This window comes from Aethalodelphis obliquidens, unplaced genomic scaffold (assembly GCF_003676395.1).
Source record: "Aethalodelphis obliquidens isolate GAN/ISIS:26980383/991018 unplaced genomic scaffold, ASM367639v1 scaffold17, whole genome shotgun sequence".
NCBI classification, from domain to species: domain Eukaryota; kingdom Metazoa; phylum Chordata; class Mammalia; order Artiodactyla; family Delphinidae; genus Aethalodelphis; species Aethalodelphis obliquidens.
This window is the reverse complement of record NW_020837961.1, coordinates 6,766,520-6,786,973: the sequence shown is the minus strand read 5'-3', so window position 1 is coordinate 6,786,973 and position 20,454 is coordinate 6,766,520. Positions and strand designations below refer to the sequence as shown.

At 38.5% G+C, this 20,454-nt stretch overlaps 1 protein-coding gene across 1 annotated transcript; it reads right to left on the bottom strand.

Moving 5' to 3' along the window:
- Positions 1–411: 411 nt before the first annotated feature.
- IBSP (integrin binding sialoprotein) lies at positions 412–8,839 on the bottom strand. Its single transcript, XM_027117260.1, has 6 exons — positions 8,786–8,839; positions 8,645–8,695; positions 8,470–8,547; positions 4,857–4,919; positions 1,508–1,681; positions 412–945 (listed from the first exon to the last, which is right to left on the bottom strand). Exons 1-6 carry the CDS (start codon positions 8,837–8,839, stop codon positions 412–414), a joined length of 954 nt encoding a protein of 317 aa, XP_026973061.1.
- Positions 8,840–20,454: the final 11,615 nt, after the last annotated feature.

Genomic DNA, 20,454 nt, shown 5'->3' with positions numbered 1-20,454 from the left:
TTATTTGTGATAAAACCCATAGATAGAATATACATACAGGTCACATCAAAATACATGAGGATGATAATTAAACCTAATATACAGTGATGGATAGGTAGTGTGATTAGAGAACTACACATTTATTGTATACAGTGTTACTGATGTCAGTGAATCTCTTCTAAGAAGCACCGCTCGAACAAAGGGTATGTTTTAGCCATTAGCGCAAACACGTTAAAAACACTATTTATAGAACTACAACCTCAACATATTCAGTCACACACGATCTCATGCATTGGTTAACCACTTTGGAACGGCAGCACCATTCCACATTATAATATGCACATTTGTTATAATGCACCTTCCTGAGTTGAACTTTGAAAACGGTAACCACACAAAGTGCCGGAACGGATGAATTCATCCCAGTCTGGTCCTTCACTGGTGGTAGTAGTAATCTTGACCGTCGTAGCCGTCGTAGCTCCGCCCTTTATAGTAGCTGTACTCATCCTCATAGGCTCGGTAATTGTCCCCACGAGGTTCTCCATTTTCATTTTCGTAGATTTCATATCCATTGTCGTACTCATTGGTGCCTGTTTGTTCATACTCCCCCTCATATCCAGGGGTGGTAGTTTCCCCAGACGGTGGTGGGGTAGTTCCGTAGATCTCCTGGGGTGGAGCTGTAGGTTCAAATCCACCATTCGGAGAGGTAGTTGCCTTAGAGCCACCATTGTCCTGGCCTCCAGCCACTGTGGTTCCTTCTGCATTGGCTTCGGTGACACCTTCTTCGCCTTCTTCCTCTCCATTGTCCCCACCGCTGCTGCCGTGGCCATTGTCTATCTCTGTGCTGTTGGCGCTAGTGCCATTTACGCCCTGCTCGTTATCATCCACTTCTGCTTCATTTTCATTTTCTTCCCCTCCTTCTTCATCACTTTCCTCCTCTTTTGTAGCCTTCTTTCCTATATCCCCAGCCTATAAGGGAAAGTTTGAAGGAATCCAAATTTAGGTGTGAAAAACATAAAACTTAAGGCCATTATTTCATCCAACATAGGCTGTACTGACAGCCTTGTCCTACATGTAATTCTTAATTGAAGCCAATTTAAGTTACCAAAGAATTGGTGGGTTTTTAAAAATTCAGAATTAGTACCTTTGTCATTGGGTTTTGAGGGAGAAAAAAGGTACCTGATAAAATAAGTCTCTGTGGGAGATGCTTTCTATAGCTTTGCTACTCACTTTCTCTGTCTTGGAATCCTCTTCCCAGAAATGCTATGGCATCTCTCAGGACCTTTTATCCATTGCTAAGATGCTTCTCCTTAGTCTTCTGTGATAATATTGAAAGTCAGTATAAGAACATGGAAAGAGAACTTCCATGGGAAAAACCTTTCCTTATTTGTAAACAGGGACATTGTACCTGCTCTTACTTTTTCATTGAGTTAATGAAGATAATATAAAATACTGTGTGTAGAGTGTCAGGATAACCTCAGACTTCAGTAAAGCAATGAGAGCAGATTGAACATCTTGGAGGAATTGTTACCTGCGTGGGAAGCTGGATGGCAGCTAGACCTATATACCCTGTTCCAGGTGCGGTCTCCTCTCCGTAACCAAGTGTGGTAATGGAAAGGGTGGTGTTCTCAGCCTCTGACTCTTCGTCTTCATTACCCTCAGAATCTTCATTCTCTTCATTGTTTTCTTCTTCATTTGAAGTCTCCTGGGGTAAGTGTCCAGAGCAAGAACATTTATGTAAGCTAGAAGATAACTCAAGGTTTGTTGTAGTCGTGAACCATTATTGGAAAGAACGTCCTCCGTATCCCTCCGCCAGCTTGTCACCCAGTGTTGACAGTTCTGCTTCCTCTTGTGCCATTTGCACCTCTCACTTCTCAGAACTCAATTCAAAGTTTTCTCATACTATTTACCTCACTATAGCGTGTTTTAGATATTTATGTATTCCATTTAATCAATGCAAAAATATTTGTGTAATAATTTCAGCATATCTGACTCTATGGTATCATACAGTACATAGCTTAGGCTCTGGAAGTCTTGTTAATAGCTGCTACGACATGACAGTTCATTAATTATTGTATTTGCTGACAAATGAGCTGAGAACTTTATACCTATTTTTAAATTCCTTAGAGCAGTCTTTTAAGGTAGGGTTGTAACTCACACCCTTTAGAAAAGGAAAGTGAGCTCAGAAAAGTTAAATAACGTGTTTAAAGTCTCACAGTAAGTGATGAAACTGTATCTTTCTAATTAAAAAAAAAACAAAAACAAACCTGGGCCCTTTCTGTGCACTGTGACGTTTTTGATGACAAGGAGGATTTATGTGAATTGTCCACACTATACCTAGGATATTTTTTCAGAAAAGAATTCCTTATAGAAGCCCCTCTCTTCAAACAAGTTGATTGCATGTCGTGTTTACTATCAAAAAGAAGTGAATGTATTTCATTTACTTTCAGGAGTATTTAAAGAAAAAGAGACATATTAAATTCAAAATCCATCTGCCAATATATAAGCCAGTTTTGAGATGTGGGCAGTATTCAAAAGATGTCAGGCATTTGACACACAATTTTTCTGTGCAAAGAAGAAATCAAACACTCCAAGAAATCCTTAGCGATATATTATGTTATTGCAGGAAGATGTTTTTTAAAAATTACTACTCCTCAATGAATGTTATTATCATCTTTAACATTTTACTATGTTGCCTTTTCTCCATGTTGTTAGGCAATTGTTTGTTGATCGAGGTAACCTCTCAAAGTAATTCATAGCTAATATTGAAAGTCAGGAATTCATACACAGAATTTATTTACTTTAAATGAGTACTGGAAAACTGAATTTATTTCAATGTGTTTTTCAAGAGATTGTGGAGGTCGCATGCAAAAGAATATATGCTGTATGATTCCATACATGTATGTGTGTGTGTGTGTGTGTGTGTGTGTGTGTGTGTGTGTGTGTGTGTGTATATATATATGGAACACAAAAAGAGCCAGAAACAATCTATCTGTTAGGAGTCAACATAGCAGTTGCCTTTGGTGGTGGTTGATTAACAGAGGGAATGGAGCACAAAACATGTGCTGCTTTTTTCTGTGGGTGCTGGTTACCCTTAAGTGCTCAATTTCTGAAATTTCAGTCATCTCTAAACTTATGATAATTGTGTTATGTACATTATATTTCAATAATAGTTTTATAAATGTGAGACTGAATAATTTAGGAGAGGGGAAAAAATGTATGATCACCAAATAGAAGATATGCCTAAGCACCTTCTCATGGGAATACAATTCCTGGAGACTCTGTATTTAATCTGAATTGCCAGTGACATTTTCAGGAAGAGACGGGGACAAAAGAGGTTCTAAACTCTCTTCAGGATGGAAGACTCCCAGGTTTCTTCATCCAGTTTTCCACTCTCACTTTGAATGAATGGTCTTTGGAGCATTTATTCCTCTGAAGTTTCAAAACCAAACCACCAAATATTGACTGGGCACTATATATGTATAAGAAACTGGGCTGGGCAGTGTGAAGAGATGCAAAAGAGGGTACAGCACTGTTGACCCTCAAAGCAAGGATTGTTACCTATGGCCTCTAGTCTCCTGGGTCATGGGGAGTTTGCAGATAAGTTCTGGGAGGACCAGAAATGTTCAGAGATATCAAGTACGTGAAATTTCATCAGAATTCTAAAGGAACCTTAATGTTTCTCCATCCCAACCACCATCGTAACAAATGAAGAACCACTGTCAAAAGATATGCAGTCTAACTGGGAAATCTAGCTGGTAAGGCAATTTTACAATCTCTGTACAGCAAGCAGCTGTAGTTAAGTGGATTACCCTAGCTTAGTTCTTGTGTAAGATCGCTATGTGGAACTCCAGGCAAAATGTTGTGGGATTTAGTAGGTGGCATTTTTCCTGGTACTGGCTTGACATTCTTGTAAGGTACCCCTTTAAAAGCTATTAGGTTAGATTGTGGTACTAAAAAAGTTACTTGTATGGTTAAAAAAAAATCAGACTAAGTATGCGTCACTTTTAAAGTTCCCACACCATTTTGTTTTCAAGAGAGCAGACGTTTATCCATTTTGAGCAGGCATTTTGATCCATTTTAGACTGTCATTGTCCCTTCATAAATAGCATCTAAGAATACCTGAATTTAGAAGGTTCCCAAACCAGTGGATAGCTATAATTGACTACCCAGGAAAATGTACCTAATTACTATGTTTCTATGGGCAAGAATGTCAGTTATAAACATGTTAGCACAGTTTCCAGGTTATATAGATGAATTTTAGCCGTGAGCTATGCTCATTTGCAGTGCTGTATAGGAAGGTATTTATACATCTTGAGCATTTGCATTTCTATGAAAACATGAATTTTATCAGTAGACAAAAAGACATATAAAATTCCAATCAGAAAGAACAGCCCTACTTTGTGAGTCAAGAAAGGCAGATGAACCACAATAACACTGTAGAGGATGTGAGATTAGCTTTCTTATACTACCCACTGATTAAACTGAATTTTTAAAGTTTAGTCATTAAAACAAGTATTGCACTAAGTTTAGGATTATTGTATACTTGTCTTTTACCATCGTGCTCTATCCGCCTAAATGTAAATAATACTTTCTTTCCTCCTCTCCGAATTTACATTTCTTCCAGTTAAAATAGAGATACTTTTGTATTCATATACAACTTACACGTAACTTTATCCCCAAACTGTAATAGTGTTTTAAGCAGGTCATTTTATTTAATCCTCATTTAAATAATATCCTCCTTGTCCAAAATAGAAGGCTGTGGGCAGTTGGTAACCTGGCAATGTCTGTTTGCTGAGTGTAGACTACAGGAGACTAGTTTTCTATTTGTTTTTTGTGCTGCCTGGTTCGCTATGAAAAAACCTGCAGAAATTCCTTACCTTTTCTTCCTCCTCTTCTGAGCTCTCACCATTTTCATTTTCTTCAGATAAGTCACTACTACTCTAAAAAAAAATGTATGCATGAATTCATAGACATATGAATATATATGTACATACATATTTATTTACTTAGAACAGTTCTCATGCTACTGTGAGAAAGATATGAGGAGATTGGACATCTGCAAAACAAGGTTAGAGAGAAAGGGGCATTTTACAGTGATCGAGATATGCATTGAAATATTCCATTTTTAACCTCGAAAGCATTGACAGTGTGTTGAAATATTTTGTACGTAAAAACGAGAGCAATGAATGGCAGAATGGCTTAGCTCTGAGAGAATGAGAATTATCTGGTCCAATTTTTTTATTTTACAAAGAAGGAATCTAAGCCCACACGGTTGTGAATTCTCCAACCAGTTCAAGGCAAGTCTTGAGCTAAAACATCGATCTCATTGTTTTATTTTCTTTATAAAATATGAATGAAATGATAACTAGGCTTTTTACAAAATATAAGGTGTTACTGGATGATTTTCATAAATAATGAGCTCTCTTGGTGAATTTAACTTAGAATTTGACTTGAAATTAAATTTGCATATAATTTTTAGTACCTTTTAATCTAATTAAAGCTAATGCCTAAAATGAAGTGTGTGTGTGTGTGTGTGTGTGTGTGTGTGTGTGTGTAAAGTTATATAAGAGAAAAATTCATTTACTTATTTAGGAAATTTATGAGTACCATTCCTCTAAAAAGCTCAATATTGAATGAGAATAAATTAAACCAAGGAGTCTGCATATAAAAATAAAATTATAAGTTAATGAGCTTTGCTACTTTTTAAAAGGAAAGGTATATCTAAACATCTGTTATCTGAGCCTTTAACAGTGGAGGAGATTTTTCCTCTTTCTCCCAATGTTAATCCAAATTGAACTTTCCTTCTTTCTTCTGCAACCACTCCTTAATGACACTAAGCATACGAGTAGATACCTAACTTAAGATTCTGTCATTTTCTGCTCTGCAAATTTATCTTTGATTCTGGTGACTCAGTTAAGTACCGTCGGTCTTAGAAAACATAGCTGCGGAAGAACCTTAGGGTTAGAGATCAACATGAGGGAATATTCATGTCCCAACCCCGCTCAGGGCTCTCCCTGTTGGGCTCATTCTTCAGATGGCCAAGCCATCCACCCAAGGAAAGGAATGCTTGTCTCCTTGAGCCAAGAATAATCTTGGGTGGAAAAGAGAATAATTAGACCTGCTCTTCCACTGCTATGACCTTAATGGCTGTGCCTCCCCTAGCCCAGAGGTGAATAAAGCATTAGATTCTATTGGAACTATTTCTGTTTGTTAAATTATATAGAGAGGACAGCATACTTTGTCTCAATGGGAATGTTTTAGTCATTTTACAAGCTTTCCTTACCTCTAGCTTTCATCTTACTCCAACCATTTCACTCTTCAATTAGTATCTGCAGTGAGGACAGTTTTAAAACTGCATGAAATGCCTTGAAGACTTAGCATTTCTTATTTTCCTTTCTTTCATTTACACCTTATTACCAACTTGTCAATAAGTCTTATTGATTCTTCTGGAAGTCTTTCATATACTCCTTCCAACTTCTATCCCTACTGCATTTATTCACTTCCAAAATATATATTCCAGGCACTGTACTGAGAATGAAGGTCGTAGCAAGAGAGGAAGTTGGAAGTATGGGCAGTTCCCCATGTCAAGTACTGTGATAACTGAGATGAGTCTGATGAAAGAAATTTAAGATAAAGTCCCTGCTGTCTAAGAGTTCACACACGAACCAAATAGCATTTTAATCATAAAAATACAATTTCCTCAGTTAAAAATGCTTAGGGTGTTAAGCTTATTGATACTTACATTTCTGTAGTCAAGCAGATAAGCTACAATGGACTGACAGCCTTGCAATCAACATAAGCTATTTCATGCAAGTTGGTATTTTAGAAAAGATTATATATAAACACAGATCAGTTTGAATAAAACACGAACTTCAAAGCCAGTGCAGCTTAATGCATTTGGGGGTGATAGTCTGGGCACTAAAGACTTAAAAGACTTAAGGAAATAAATAATAAGGAGCTATGGAAACATATAAGTAGACATGTAGGGAGAAAAATCTTGGAAGTCAAACTTTGTAAAGTGGGATGATAGATCATCAATACTAGATCAAACTGTTGGATCAGGAGATATATTTTATTGGATTATATTTTGAAAACAGCTGTCTTATTTACAAATTCTACATTGGTTGAGATAAACCTATCTGCATATAATCTGTAGAAATTTTGTATATTAAAGATCTGCTTAAAAATCTATGAACTTTGGGTCTATCAGTAAGGAAAAATATGACCTCTCCTACTATCTTTTCACTACAGACATTTGAATTGGGCCACACGTAGATATCTATAAAAATTTTTAGGTGGGAATACCTCCAAGTGTATGATATTTTAGAAAAGTTGAAGAGGTAGTCCGAAACGTAAATGTATTATCATTTCCATTTAAGTTTAAGAAAGACAACAAAGTTTCAAATGAGCAATGTTTATTTATGGGCAAACCAAAGAATGGAAGGCAATTCTGAAAACCCACAACTCTTGTATCATTGGTGCTCATATTTCTGTGGCCATACACATTCCCCATAATTATTATGGTGCTAGAAATACTTTAAGATGATCATTTCCTCCCATTGTATGAGCTGGAAGTGGGTTAGTCCAACATATGGCAGGATACTATGCCAAGCCACCGTGCTAAGGCATCGTTTTCAGCGGCCTTACTGCTTTTAGTGTCTCAGGAGACGGGGGTCAGATGGTGCATAATTGGTGCCCTGAGCCCAGACTGTATAGTAATAAAAATAGCACAATTCTGGTTTGTTGTCTATTTAAAATCAGTACCACACCCTCTAGTTTTCAGAACCCTCTTCACAGGTAACTCAGTAAAAACAGAAGTTCTTATTTTTAGTGTTTAGTTATTTTTTGTTTGTTTGTTTACAGGTTTTAAGGATGTTTTGTTTTTCTCACGAGGTGTTTAGTTTGCTTCTTGAATTTCTCTCTTTCCTCTGCATTCTTGAGCTACACTTTCCGTTAAAGTTATGCTCCAATATGCTGTATTGTTCTAGGGAACTACACAGGTCAAAGGTTAAGAAACTCTTCAGCAAACCAGTGGTTATCAGGAATTTTTTTAATGCTCTTTGTTGTTTATGAAGTCAGTTTTTTCTCCTAAATTAAAAGCGTCTAAATTATTGGATATAAAACAGTTATATGACTGTATAATACGGCAATTAGTGGCCTTATCACTGACTTAAATGTCAACAACTGATAAAATTGTCCACTTTCGTCAGTGAATTAGACAAAACACCTGAACTCAATGTTCTGCAGTGTGTGCTTTCATGATGTCACTCTAGACTGGGCCCAAATGAGTTTACTGTCTATGTGTGTGGCTCTGCTTTACAAGAAAACCTTAGGAATAAATTTTATTTTATTATATTAAAAACAGACTGCTTGTAATCAGTGGTCTTTCTGGCTGAATTTCAGGGAGAGTTGAATTTAGGTGTTTTACAGTTAAATTTGATTCCCTTTCAATTGTAATGGGTGAGAAGGAAAATTAAGTTGTACACTTACCTGAACCGGAAATCGTTTTAGAGGAGGATAAAAGTAGGCGTGCTTGTAAAGGTAATATCGGGGCCTGTACTTATAGACCTGCATGAACACAATAAATGGTACATTCATGTTTCATGTGCAGTAAGTCTAGAGGGAGTGTAGTCAAGCCAAGGAAGTATATGCTAAGGTGAATTACCCCATTTTCTTCAGAATCTTCTAATTTGCCTCTTCGATGCAAATTTTTCATCTGTTTAAAAGAGCATTTAATTATTACATATTCTCTCAATACAAAAAGACAGAAATGGAAATAACCATAGGTTTTGAATAAAGAACTTACTGAGAGAGCACAGGCCATTCCCAAAATGCTGAGCAGAACTAAAGCCGTCTTCATTTTGCTTCTGGAATGAATGAAGTGGTAAAGTTAATGATTAAAACTAAGAATGTACCCTTTTTTGCTCATACTAGGCGATGTATTTAATTGTTTTCATTTTTGTCCAATTAGAGTTTTGACTAAGTAGGACCAAATTTCTGCTTTTGTTCTCAAATTGTTCCTTCTGTGTAAGTGGTAGAAGACTGACTTTATCCATCTATTTGAATAATCATGAGTTCCGTATTTGGTTTTAACCTGTCTGCTCTGATTTGTCAGTGGAAGACCATTTCATCACTGCCACAGGCTTGCATGTTCAGTGTGCTTCATGTTGGGGCGTGGAAGCCTCCTGATGCCCTTGACGTAGAAACATTAGCTAGTGCAGTTAGATGACCTGTTTGTTTTGTTTATAATTAAAAACTAAGCAAAAACTGAATACATTCAGATGGTTGCTTTTATGCCAATTATCCTACAGGCTGTTTCCAGCTTCTCTATAGCTTTTGAAGTAAAAGTTTGTTTGTGGGCTTCCCTGGTGGGGCAGTGGTTGAGAGTCCACCTGCCGATGCAGGGCACACGGGTTCGTGCCCCGGTCTGGGAGGATCCCACATGCCACGGAGCGGCTGGGCCCGTGAGCCATGGCCGCTGAGCCTGCACATCCGGAGCCTGTGCTCCGTGGCGGGAGAGGCCACAACAGTGAGAGGCCCGCGTACCACACACACAAAAAAATAATAATAATAAAAAGTTTGTTTGTAAAATGTAGACTAGGAGGCATTTTCCCGTGGATATCTTAGAATACTTGATATTTTTTATATGTGTGAAAAGATCCATGACATGTGAAGTATTATTCTCATAACATGTAGCACCCAAATTCCATGTTTAAGGATGATTCTATGAGAAGAGTTATCAGAGTTCATCGTGGGATATCAGGGGGACATTTCCTCAAGTTACATTGTTCTCCAGCTCCATTTAAGCTTTCCATCACTGATGTGGGAGGTTGTCATGGAATGGATGTGGGGCTCTCCAAGGTCAGGGTGATAGTCGTGATGGAGACTTCAATTTTATGGAAGAATTGAAGATGTAACTGTCAGAATAGGAATACATTGTGAACAGTCCTGGGGTTTGCAGCCAGGCCAAGATCTCAGTTCCACATAGATTCCTCATAGGTAAAAGGAAAGCGATTGTGAAATCGAATCTTAATTTTATTCTATTTGATAAAATCCTATTTTAATAGAAGTTGAACAAACTTAGCTGAAAGCCACTAACACCCAGCACTTGCACTGACAAACACATTTAACTGAGAGTGCTTTCTCCTCCAGAGCGACAGTTTGGGCGACAATTTTAGAAGCAATATGTAATGGTAATGGGAATTTCCCCATAAACACACTGGGAAAAGTAATATTTAAAATGTATGAAACGCATGTCATATACTATACACTGAAGGTAGATTCTGCATTTTATCGTCACTAGCCACGATTTATTGCATCCTTATTGAGTATCTGACGCTAAAATAAACGTTACACAGAGTAAGGCTAGAGTCCTGGAGAAGCTGTCTGGGGTCCTCTGTCACCTCTCTTTGTGGCAGAGTGGGTCTTTGATTTTGGTGCCTGAAAACTGGCTCACCATCCTGTCTACTTTAGCAAAAGTTCTTGACGGCCACGCGGGGATAAAGTGGTTTCCCCTAAAGGAGACCCATCTGTCTAAGAAGCTCTCATTGCTACTGAGGGGCTCTGAACAATACTTTGACCTTGGCCACCCATGATGGAGCCCATCAACAAACAGGAAGATTATTGCTCTGCCGCTTTATGAAAAGAGTTGGAGTAATTACAATATCTTAAAGAGCTAAAAACTAAAATATGGAGAACCGTAGAAAGAGTTCAGAGTAGCAAATTTTCTCATTGCAAACCATAAAAACAACTAGATGAAAACACAACGGGAATAATATAAAAGGAAACAAGTGATTCATGTAGGTAGCAATTGGCTGCCTACATAAGTCTCATTTTATTTACTTTGTGATTCATCAAGAGCAAAGACCTCTATAGTGCCCACTACTAACCCAGACAACAATTAAAAACATTTTAAAGGATTGTTTTGAGAATCTAACTGCAAGTTTTTATTGGGAAGAGTATAAACTAACAACATCTCTTATTTCCCTAGTACTATGCATTTTTCCATTCTGCTTTTAGAGCTATAAGATATTAACACTTTGAAACCAAATATATAACATACTGAAAAATACTGTATAATTGAAGTACAGGTTAAGCATAATTGATGGAGAAATCAACATACATCGAGGCAGATTTGTAAATGCAAAACAGTATTTCAGTCAGATTACCTTGAATGCATCAGAATGAGTAAACAAACAGTTATCTGTGAGGTACAGAGGTAGAAAGTAGGAAGCATAATTTTCTAGTTTATGTACATAATAATAACTTATTTACATGCTTAGGTTAATAAACTCAGCCTTTTGGAAAGAATCTAAAACATGAGGTACTAGTTTAATGATAAACAAGTGTTAAATTACATAGCAATTCTATACAATGTGTTAATATCCATATTTAAATAAAAAGTTCAAAACCAAGCCCGGAGATGTGAAATGTGGCGTGTTTGATTTTAAGATAATCAAGTCGTCATATTAAACCCTACCCTTTTGCAGTCCTGGAGTGAGAAGGCAGGCTCCCAGGAGTGAGTGACACAGATTGAGTATTTCCTCTGCTCTCTCACTCACACATTCACTTGCTCTTTCAGGCTATAAACTCTTCTTTGCCTTCCCACAGCCAATCACTGTCATGGTCAAGGTGATGTCAGAATGTGGATTCTCACCAGAAAACCCCCGAACTTCCACACTTTTTCAAGACACAAGCTCAGCTGAACAAACATGAACTGTGGTTCTAGTGCCAAGAGGTTTGCATTGTGGAATTTAATTGAAGGTTTAGATGAAGATGAATAGTTTGAGTTCTGAATATATATAATAATATACTGGATTTGAATTAAAATAAATAGCAAAAGATTTAACCATTTAAACATTTCATGATTATACAAATTTTCATTATGTTGAAAGGAAGGAAAACTTACTGTAAGCAGATACAATCCTACATTATTAATTTAGTAAAAAAAAAAGATACTAAATAATAAAGGAAAGAACCTGATAAATAAGTAATACTTTAATATCAATTATTTTATATTTTTTTCCTGAAATATGCTTCAGAGACTCATAAATTAAAATTGGTATAATTAAATGTCAGAATGTGTAAGATACACTTCCTGAAACATATTGCTGAGTATAAAGGTTTTACACTAAGTTTCTGAGGATTGTGCTACTGATACTAGCACAGTGTACCATACAGTGATGGTAAGTATGCCCTGGGTTGCATGGCTAGTAAATGGGGAATCTAGGGCTCAAAGTCAAGTCTGTCTAATTCTAGAGTCTACTTTTAATCACTATATATCCCTGCTGGCACATTCAGAAAACTTCAGTGATTCAGTAGATTGGAATATAGTGAGTGGAAGTAGGGACAGATGAGGATGGTCAGATAGGCAAAGACCAGATGAGGGAGTGGCCTTAGGCTGCACTAAGGAGTAGGGACTCCATCATGGAAATGAGAGAATTCCAAAGGGTTAAAGCAGAAAAACAGTATATTTCGATTTGCAAGTTGGAAAAATCTTTTGTTGATAAGGCAGAGCTGCGTTGAGGAAGGCGAGATTGTTATGGAGGAGAGGAGTTTCAAGAAGCTATTTTAGTGGTCCAGGAAAACAATGATAAAGGTCTAAACTAAAGCGGTAGCAGTGGGGATGGAAAGGATGGAACAAAGGAAAGCAATGTTAAATAGATAAAATTAACAGGACTTAGTAGAAGTAAGAGAAGTGGAGAAGCCGAGGATGATTTCTGGATTTAGGACTTGGGTAATTTTGAGAATGGTGCGGCCATATCTCATGCAGTACCTAGCGGAGCAATTGGTATACTGTAATCAATCAGTGAGTGATTAATAGGCAAGAGTATAAGACACACTATCAAAGCTAATAGTATTAACTTTAATATTAAAGTTAATAGTATAAGATATAATAAAAGGAGTAGAGAACTGAGAATCAAAAGATTGAAAGTTTGTTCTATGACTATGTGAGTCACTCAACCCCAAGAAGTCTTCAGTTGAAGCCATCTTTTAAAAATAAGGGGATTTTCACACCAAAAAAGACCCAGCCATTGCATTCCTCCATCACCTGTGAAGTGTTCTTCCCAAGCAATAGAACTTGACTCTGATGAAGCCTCTATGTCTACCAGATTATAGAAAATACAGGGAACAGAAGACTATGTAAAATGCAACCATTGGGATGCATTCAGCCAAATCCAGAAAGTGGGAAACTTCATCAGACGTATTACCTGGCTTCTGTCTTATTAGCAGAAAAAATGCAAAAGGAAGAAAGGGAAACTGTCGATTTAAGAGACTTCAGAACATAGACATATCTAGAGAAATTATGAAACAACTGGAGAAATGTTGAGTCCTGACCAGATATTTTCTGGTATTAAGAAATTGTTGTTAAGTTTTTAGGTATGATGATATTATTATTATTTGAAAAAGAATGCTCATCTTTTAGAGATTCAACCTAAAATACTCATGGATGAAACAGATATCTTGGGATGGGGATGAAGATGAAACAAGGTTGGATGTAAATTGATAATCATCGGGACTTCCCTGGTGGTGCAGTGGTTAAGACTGCGCTGCCAGTGCAGGGGGCCTGGGTTCAATGACTGGTCAGGGAACTAGATCCTATGTGCATGCCGCAACTAAGAGTTCGCATGTCACGACAAAGGAGCCCACCCGGCACAACCAAATAAATAAATATGTTTTAGAAAAAGGACTTCCCTGGTGGCACATGGTTAAGAATCACCTGCCAATGCAGGGGACACAGGTTCGATCCCTGGTCCAGGAAGATCCCACGTGCCACGGAGCAACCAAGCCCGTGCACCACAACTACTGAAGCCCGCACGCTCTAGGGCCTGCATGCCGCAACTAGTGAGCCTGTGTGCTATAACTACTGAAGCCCGCGTTCCTAGAGCCCATGCTCTGCAACAAGAGAAGCCACCGCAGTGAGAAGCCCACGCTCTGCAACGAAGAGCAGCCCCCGCTCGTCGCAACTAGAGAAAGCCCGCGCACAGCAACGAAGACCCAACGCAGCCAAAAAATAAATAAAATGTGATAATCATCAAATTGATGATTAGTCAATGCAGATTCATGACGCTATGCTCTTCACCTTTGCATATGTTTGAAGTGACCTATACAGGTTTTTTTTTAATGGAAATGATTGAACTAAGTGATCTCTAAGCCTTTTTCTATTTCTAATATTCTGTAATCTCTTACCTTCAATGAGTCATTTAAGCCTGATATATCCTTTCCAACAGCCCTATAGCTACTCTAAATTGACTAGATTTATTCATGCAAGTTTATTGGAACATTCTTTCTAAGAAGTAGTGCTAGAGGAAAAAAGAAACAAAACCAAAGATTCTTACTGCTTTTTTTTTTTTTTATATAACTAGGGCTGTCCCAACAACACCTTTTGTTAAGGTCTCATCATCACAAGGGTCTTCTTTATTTAAACAGGCTGTTATGGACTGATTCTCTTAGATGGCATATGAACACACATTCGCATCATTGATGCCACCACCAAGTTTCACTGTGTGATGAGTCATGTCTGGAAAAACCCGACACTCGTTGTGATGTACTCTTCTTTCTTACCTGCCACATTTACTCAGTTACCAAATCTTATTAACACCACCTCCACAGTTTCTTTGAAATCCATCCTCCTCCCTCTTTTCTTGTTGCCTATGCCTTTGTTCAAGTCCTCATTACCTCTTGCCAGGTTAGAATATCAGTAGTAATATTCTAATTGTGAGCATGTTGCCTATTTCCCCTTACCAAAACTTCTGTGACCACAGGATTTAGAATCAAAGATTGAACTGAAGTCCTGGTGCTGTCTCTTGCTAGCTTTTGACCTTGGGTAAGACTTGCTCAGCCCAAAACGTCTGCCCCCAACTTTCCTTTCCAATATCGTTTATTACTTCTTGCCTGCTAGAATATATTTCAATATGCTCTATATAGACTTATTAATAACTTAAGTCTAAGAAGTAAATAAATACTTTTAAGACATATTTTCATGTGAAGTCTCTTTGCAGTTCTTAATTGAAATCTTAATAACCTAAAATTTTCTGGAATAAATGACAAAATTTCGTCTTTTCTATCAGAAAAGTGCTAAAATTCCTGGCTATGCCAATATTCTAGTTCTTACTAAACCCTAAAGGGTTCCATATCTTTCTCTGTGAAACCAAAAGGTAGTATGTAGTTTGGACAACAACCTTCACACCTATAGTGTTCTTCTCCTGAGCTACCTCACCGTCAGCCTAGTTGCTCTTTAATACTTCATCTTTGGACCCTTTTCTGCCCAATCTAAGGTGTCATACCCCTTTAACCTTTTGATATTCGGTATGCATTTTGCCCTCCATCCAAGCCTACCTATTCAACCTTTGCCTAGTTTTTCCATCAGTAAGTCTCTGGTTCTAAGACTTTATATAATCAGTCAATTGCCGTCACTCATTTAGTAAGCTTGGGTGGTGGGGTCCAAAAGAGACAGGTTTCTTTCCCCTTAGAGCTTGTAATCTAGTCAAGCTCTCCCTCCCCTCTTCCCTCCCAGACCTCCACTGTTTATGTGAAAGTCAAGTAATGCTTTTCCTAACCCCACTCAATTTCCCAGCAAAACTTTCATGTATTCCATAGCCAGAAAAAACAAATACCAAACATGTACCTAATATAAATTCCTATTTAAGAACCATCATGTTCTCTTACTGTAATATTGTGCCCTTGTGTGGTAATGGTGGTGGTGATGTGTGTGTCTGTGTCATCTGTTGTTTATTGTGAGATTCTAGAGGGCAAGGACTGTATCTATTTAAATTGCTAGATACAGAGTCAGGAAAACCACATCTATGGTTATTTACATGAGACTGATGTTCTCATAGATTTTGACATCAGGTGAACATTAATGAGATATATCCATTAATTCCTTGCACTTTGATAAAGAGACGGTGAAGATTAGCACAGAATGCTATTAGCAGATAGTAGACTGAGGGCAGGGTACTTATAGACTGTTCTCTGTGACGTGGTTCCTGTCTCCAAGGGGAAGATTCTGAATTTGTTTGTCTCCTTCCAAATCTTCTTTATTCAAGATTTGGGAGAAGTGAATGAAGGTTAAGTCTGGTTGTATCTCTCTACAACCTGCCCAGGTACTTCTCTGTCTACTTTGCCATCTGCTTCTACCTATTGGCTCTCTTTCACTGGAATTTTAATTTTCAAGTCTCTTTTATAAAACAAAGACCAAAAAAACCCTCCTTCATCCATACACATTCCCACCCAGCTACTCACGTATTTCTCTCTTCCTCTTCACAGTCAAATTTCTTGAGAGTTGTCAACGTTTAATAACCCACCTTCTTCACCTTCTACTTGTTTCTCAGCCCACTACAGTATGGCCTCTGCCCCCATAACTCTGTAGAAACTTATCTCATGAAGGTTACCAATGACTTCATTCTGGTTAGCCAATGATTTCTTGCTGGTGAATTGCAATGGACACTTTTCAGTCACTTTCCTAGGTGGTGTCGGTAGCAGATGCCACTGACTGTTTCCTCCTCTTTCACAACTTCTACTTCCCTCCCGCATGCCTGGTACTGCATTCTCCTGTTTTCTCTTCCCTCCCTGCCTCCTATTTCTCAACTGCTCTTAAGTGCTCCTCTTTCTTTAGCTGTCTTTTGAATGTTGATATTTTCAGGGTTCTGTCCTTGTCCAGCTCCTCTTCACATTCTCCAGAGTCTCTCTGGATGAGCTCTTTCGTTCCCATGGCTTCACTTACCCATCTGCTGTTTTTTTTTTCTTTTTATTTGAATTTTCCTCCTGGCTTCAGGGTCATAACGTATTATCAAACTTATAATGGAAATCTCCCCCTGGAAGTTACAAAATTACCTCAAATTCCCAACTACCCTTCCTTCTAATTGCTCAAGCTAGCAATGCAAGTCATCCTTATCACTTGTCTGTCCCCTACCCCTCCCATCCCAGTGTGGTCCTCTCAGTTCCACAGCCCTCAAATCTTACTTCTATCCACCCTCACTACAACTATTATCTTACTTGAGGCCACTGTTGTCTCACCTGGGTTACTACAAGAACCTCTTTATTTTCTTTTTCTCCAATCCATTTTTCACACCTTGGCCAAAATAAACTTTCTAAAGCATATTTTCAATAATATATTTTCAACCTCTGCTAAAAATTCCCCATGGCTCTAGGATCTTCAGGATAAGATTTAAACTTCTCAGAGTTGCATAGAAGGCCATTCATGATCTGACTCTTACATAGGACTCCAGCCCCACCCCTTTACTTTCCTGTCTCACACTAAGCTCAACTCATACTAAAGTATTTCATTTCTCTCCCTTTACACCATGTCTTTTCCCCTGGGCCTTTGCACATGCTATCTTTGTCTGTCTAACTCTGACCAGTCAGCCAGGACTCAGTTCTGATGTCATATCCTTCAGGAAGCCTGTCCTTATTCCTATCCTCACTTTGGCTAGGTTGGTACCTCTTCTGTGTTTCCAAAGCACTCCTGTGATAGTAATGACCCTTCTCTATTGGGGCTGATTGCTTATCTCTTATGACCTCTGAATAGATTAGAAGTTTTGGAGGACAGGGACAGGGTCTTATTTACCATTATATCTCTGAGCACTCATCACAGTGCCTGATGTAGGACATTTATTCAATAAATAATCTTGAAATAATTGCTGAATGATTAAGAATGAATACTGAAAGACCATTATTGTGGTATTTCTCAACTCTTTTTTTCCCATTATTGTCCCATAAGGAGAAAAAAATAACTTCATTTAATGTCTCCCTAAGGAGAGAAATTAAATACTAAGGAATAATAGAGTTGAGCTTTGAAGGGCCATGAACCCTAAGAGAATGAGAAAGGGAATCTATATGATTTCCAGAGGGCTGTTATGTCTATATCTCTATCAGCCATAGTTAAGGAAAAAACAAACACTCTTTTCTACATATGGACAGACTGAGGGATCATTTTGATCTCGCTTTTTATCTAAAAATTTTTTTTAACCCTCTTTGTGTTTTGAGCTGGAAACAAATTTCTGCTTACCAAAGAGAAGCTTTCATGCTATTACTTGATTATTCAATAACTTTGTGAAAAACCTGAATGTTTCCTGAATGTTTACGTTGTGATGTTAAAATGCCTAAGCTTTTTTATCAGCTCAGCACATTCTTTAGTGAAGAACTGAGAAATGAGTTCCCAGAAATCATCATTTCAGGGATTGCACAAGTGACAAATATAGTCTTTTAGTTACTAGCTGGGGTTATATTTTTGGTGTTCCTTAGGTTTTCCATTGCCTTGGACCTTCTGCAATGACCTGCAATAATAACAGTTTGTGATTCCACAAAAAGCAAATCACTGTCAGTCTTTAGTTGTGGTCTTGTTGTAATTTTGTATGATATGGCTCATCCCATTGCATCATCCGTAAAGGTTACAACACTCATTGGACGTCTGAGGCCACCTGCTTACTTAGTGGACATTTATTGGGATTTGCTTTGGTATTTTCTGCTCGACTGTGTCGAATGTGGATTCCTCGGGATACCTCTGGCCCAGTGCATTCCAAGCAAGCTTCTTCCTTTTCTCCCTTTTGGAAGAATAATCTCTCTATGTATGTCTCATTTTCGTCCAGATGATTTTTTTCCCCCTACCTGGGCTTTCATCTAGAACCTCTGTCCCAAACTTTTTAGTTTTAGGGGGTTTTTTCTTTTGATATTTTCTAGTTAATTCACTGATTTTCTCTATTCCTAAATAACTTTCTGTATTGCTGTCATGGTACCGCACCTATAGAAAGAACTTATTAGATGTTGGGTGACTGACTGAATGACTGATTTTCTTGTACTTGTTACTAATGATGAAGTCTAACTACCATATCAGAATTTGAGCTCAGGACATAAGTTCCTTCCTCCTCTTAATCCTATGCACTACCCTAAAGAATAAAATGTCAGTTATTTAGATTCAAAGTTTTAATGCATAAGAAATGCATTTCTTAGAGAGATTTTTTTTTGCAGTACGCGGGTCTCTCACTGCTGTGGCCTCTCCCGTTGCGGGGCACAGGCTCCGGATGCGCAGGCTCAGTGGCCATGGCTCACGGGCCCAGCCGCTCCGCGGCATGTGGGATCTTCCCGGACCGGGGCACGAACCCGTGTGCCCTGCATCGGCAGGCGGACTCTCAACCACTGCGCCACCAGGGAAGCCCTCTTAGAGAGATTTTAAATGCAAGGTGGTTATCTATATCTGTGTAGTCTTCAGGAGCAGCCATACTCAGAGGCAAAGGATAAGACCACATGTCTTGCCTCAATTTTTAAAATCTAAAAAAATTTAAACAATTTATAATAAAATCAGGTGGAATAAAGTGATGACAAGTTAAATAATAATAGGCCAAGTCAGAAATAAAATAAATCAGATTAAGCAAGAAATTTAACAACTCTGGAAAACATGAGCTTTTGTCACCATCAAAGATGTTGAAATCGGGCTTCCCTGGTGGCGCAGTGGTTGAGAGTCCGCCTGCCGATGCAGGGGACGCGGGTTCGTGTCCCGGTCCGGGAAGATCCCACATGCCGCGGAGCGGCTGGGCCCGTGAGCCATGGCCGCTGAGCCTGTGCGTCCGGAGCCTGTGCTCCGCAATGGGCGAGGCCACAGCAGTGAGAGGCCCGCGTACCGCAAAAAAAAAAAAAAAAGTTGAAATGCCTATTCTCACCTGAAACCTGGCAAAGTCTCTCTTTTGAAAGAATGACATTTATATGCAAAAAAATATGGGGGTTTTGGCATTTTTTAGATAGAAATATCTAAAAACCTAGACATAGTTATTCCTTGGTAGAAATATAAAATTAAGTAACAGCCCAAAGAGGCCATGTTCAGTGTCCCCAATAGTGAAAGGAAAGTAGTGACTACAATGATGGGACGGTGGCCTGGAGACCCCATTAAAATTCAAGTTTTGTGATCTAATTCTACAAAATTAGAAAATCTTTTAAAACAGATGGAACTTCTTATTTCTCTTTAAATCTGATGGGCTGTCATCGAGAGATGATGTCCTCCCTTGGTCCTGTGGCTTTCCGTCTAGGGTGGGGGTCAAGGGATTTGCCTACAATTTCAGGCTGATTCCAAACCAGAGGCAAGTCCTCCTTGTCATTATGTTTTCCTGTAATAGCTCAAGACCTCCTGCTCCACATTCAAGTTCATACTTTATTAAGGTACATGGGCTGAGTCTTTGCTTTTGTTGGTGTTACTGTGTCAAACAGCAAGAAGCCACCACCCGTAAGAGGCCAGAATTGGTCTTTGTGGTAGAAGAAGTGTTGGTCACCATGAGAGACAGAAGTTCTCTATGCATTTGGATATTTTAAATTTGGTGGTAGATTCTATTCAGGACTCGAGGGAGACCTCACAAAAGAACAGGTTATTTGAGAAAAACCAAATCTAAAGGACTGCAAAGAAGGAAGCAGTGTGTATCAAATGAGGCGTTGGATTGCTAAGGGACCACTGTCCAGCTCAGGGGCCCATGGAGAACTCACAAGGGAGGG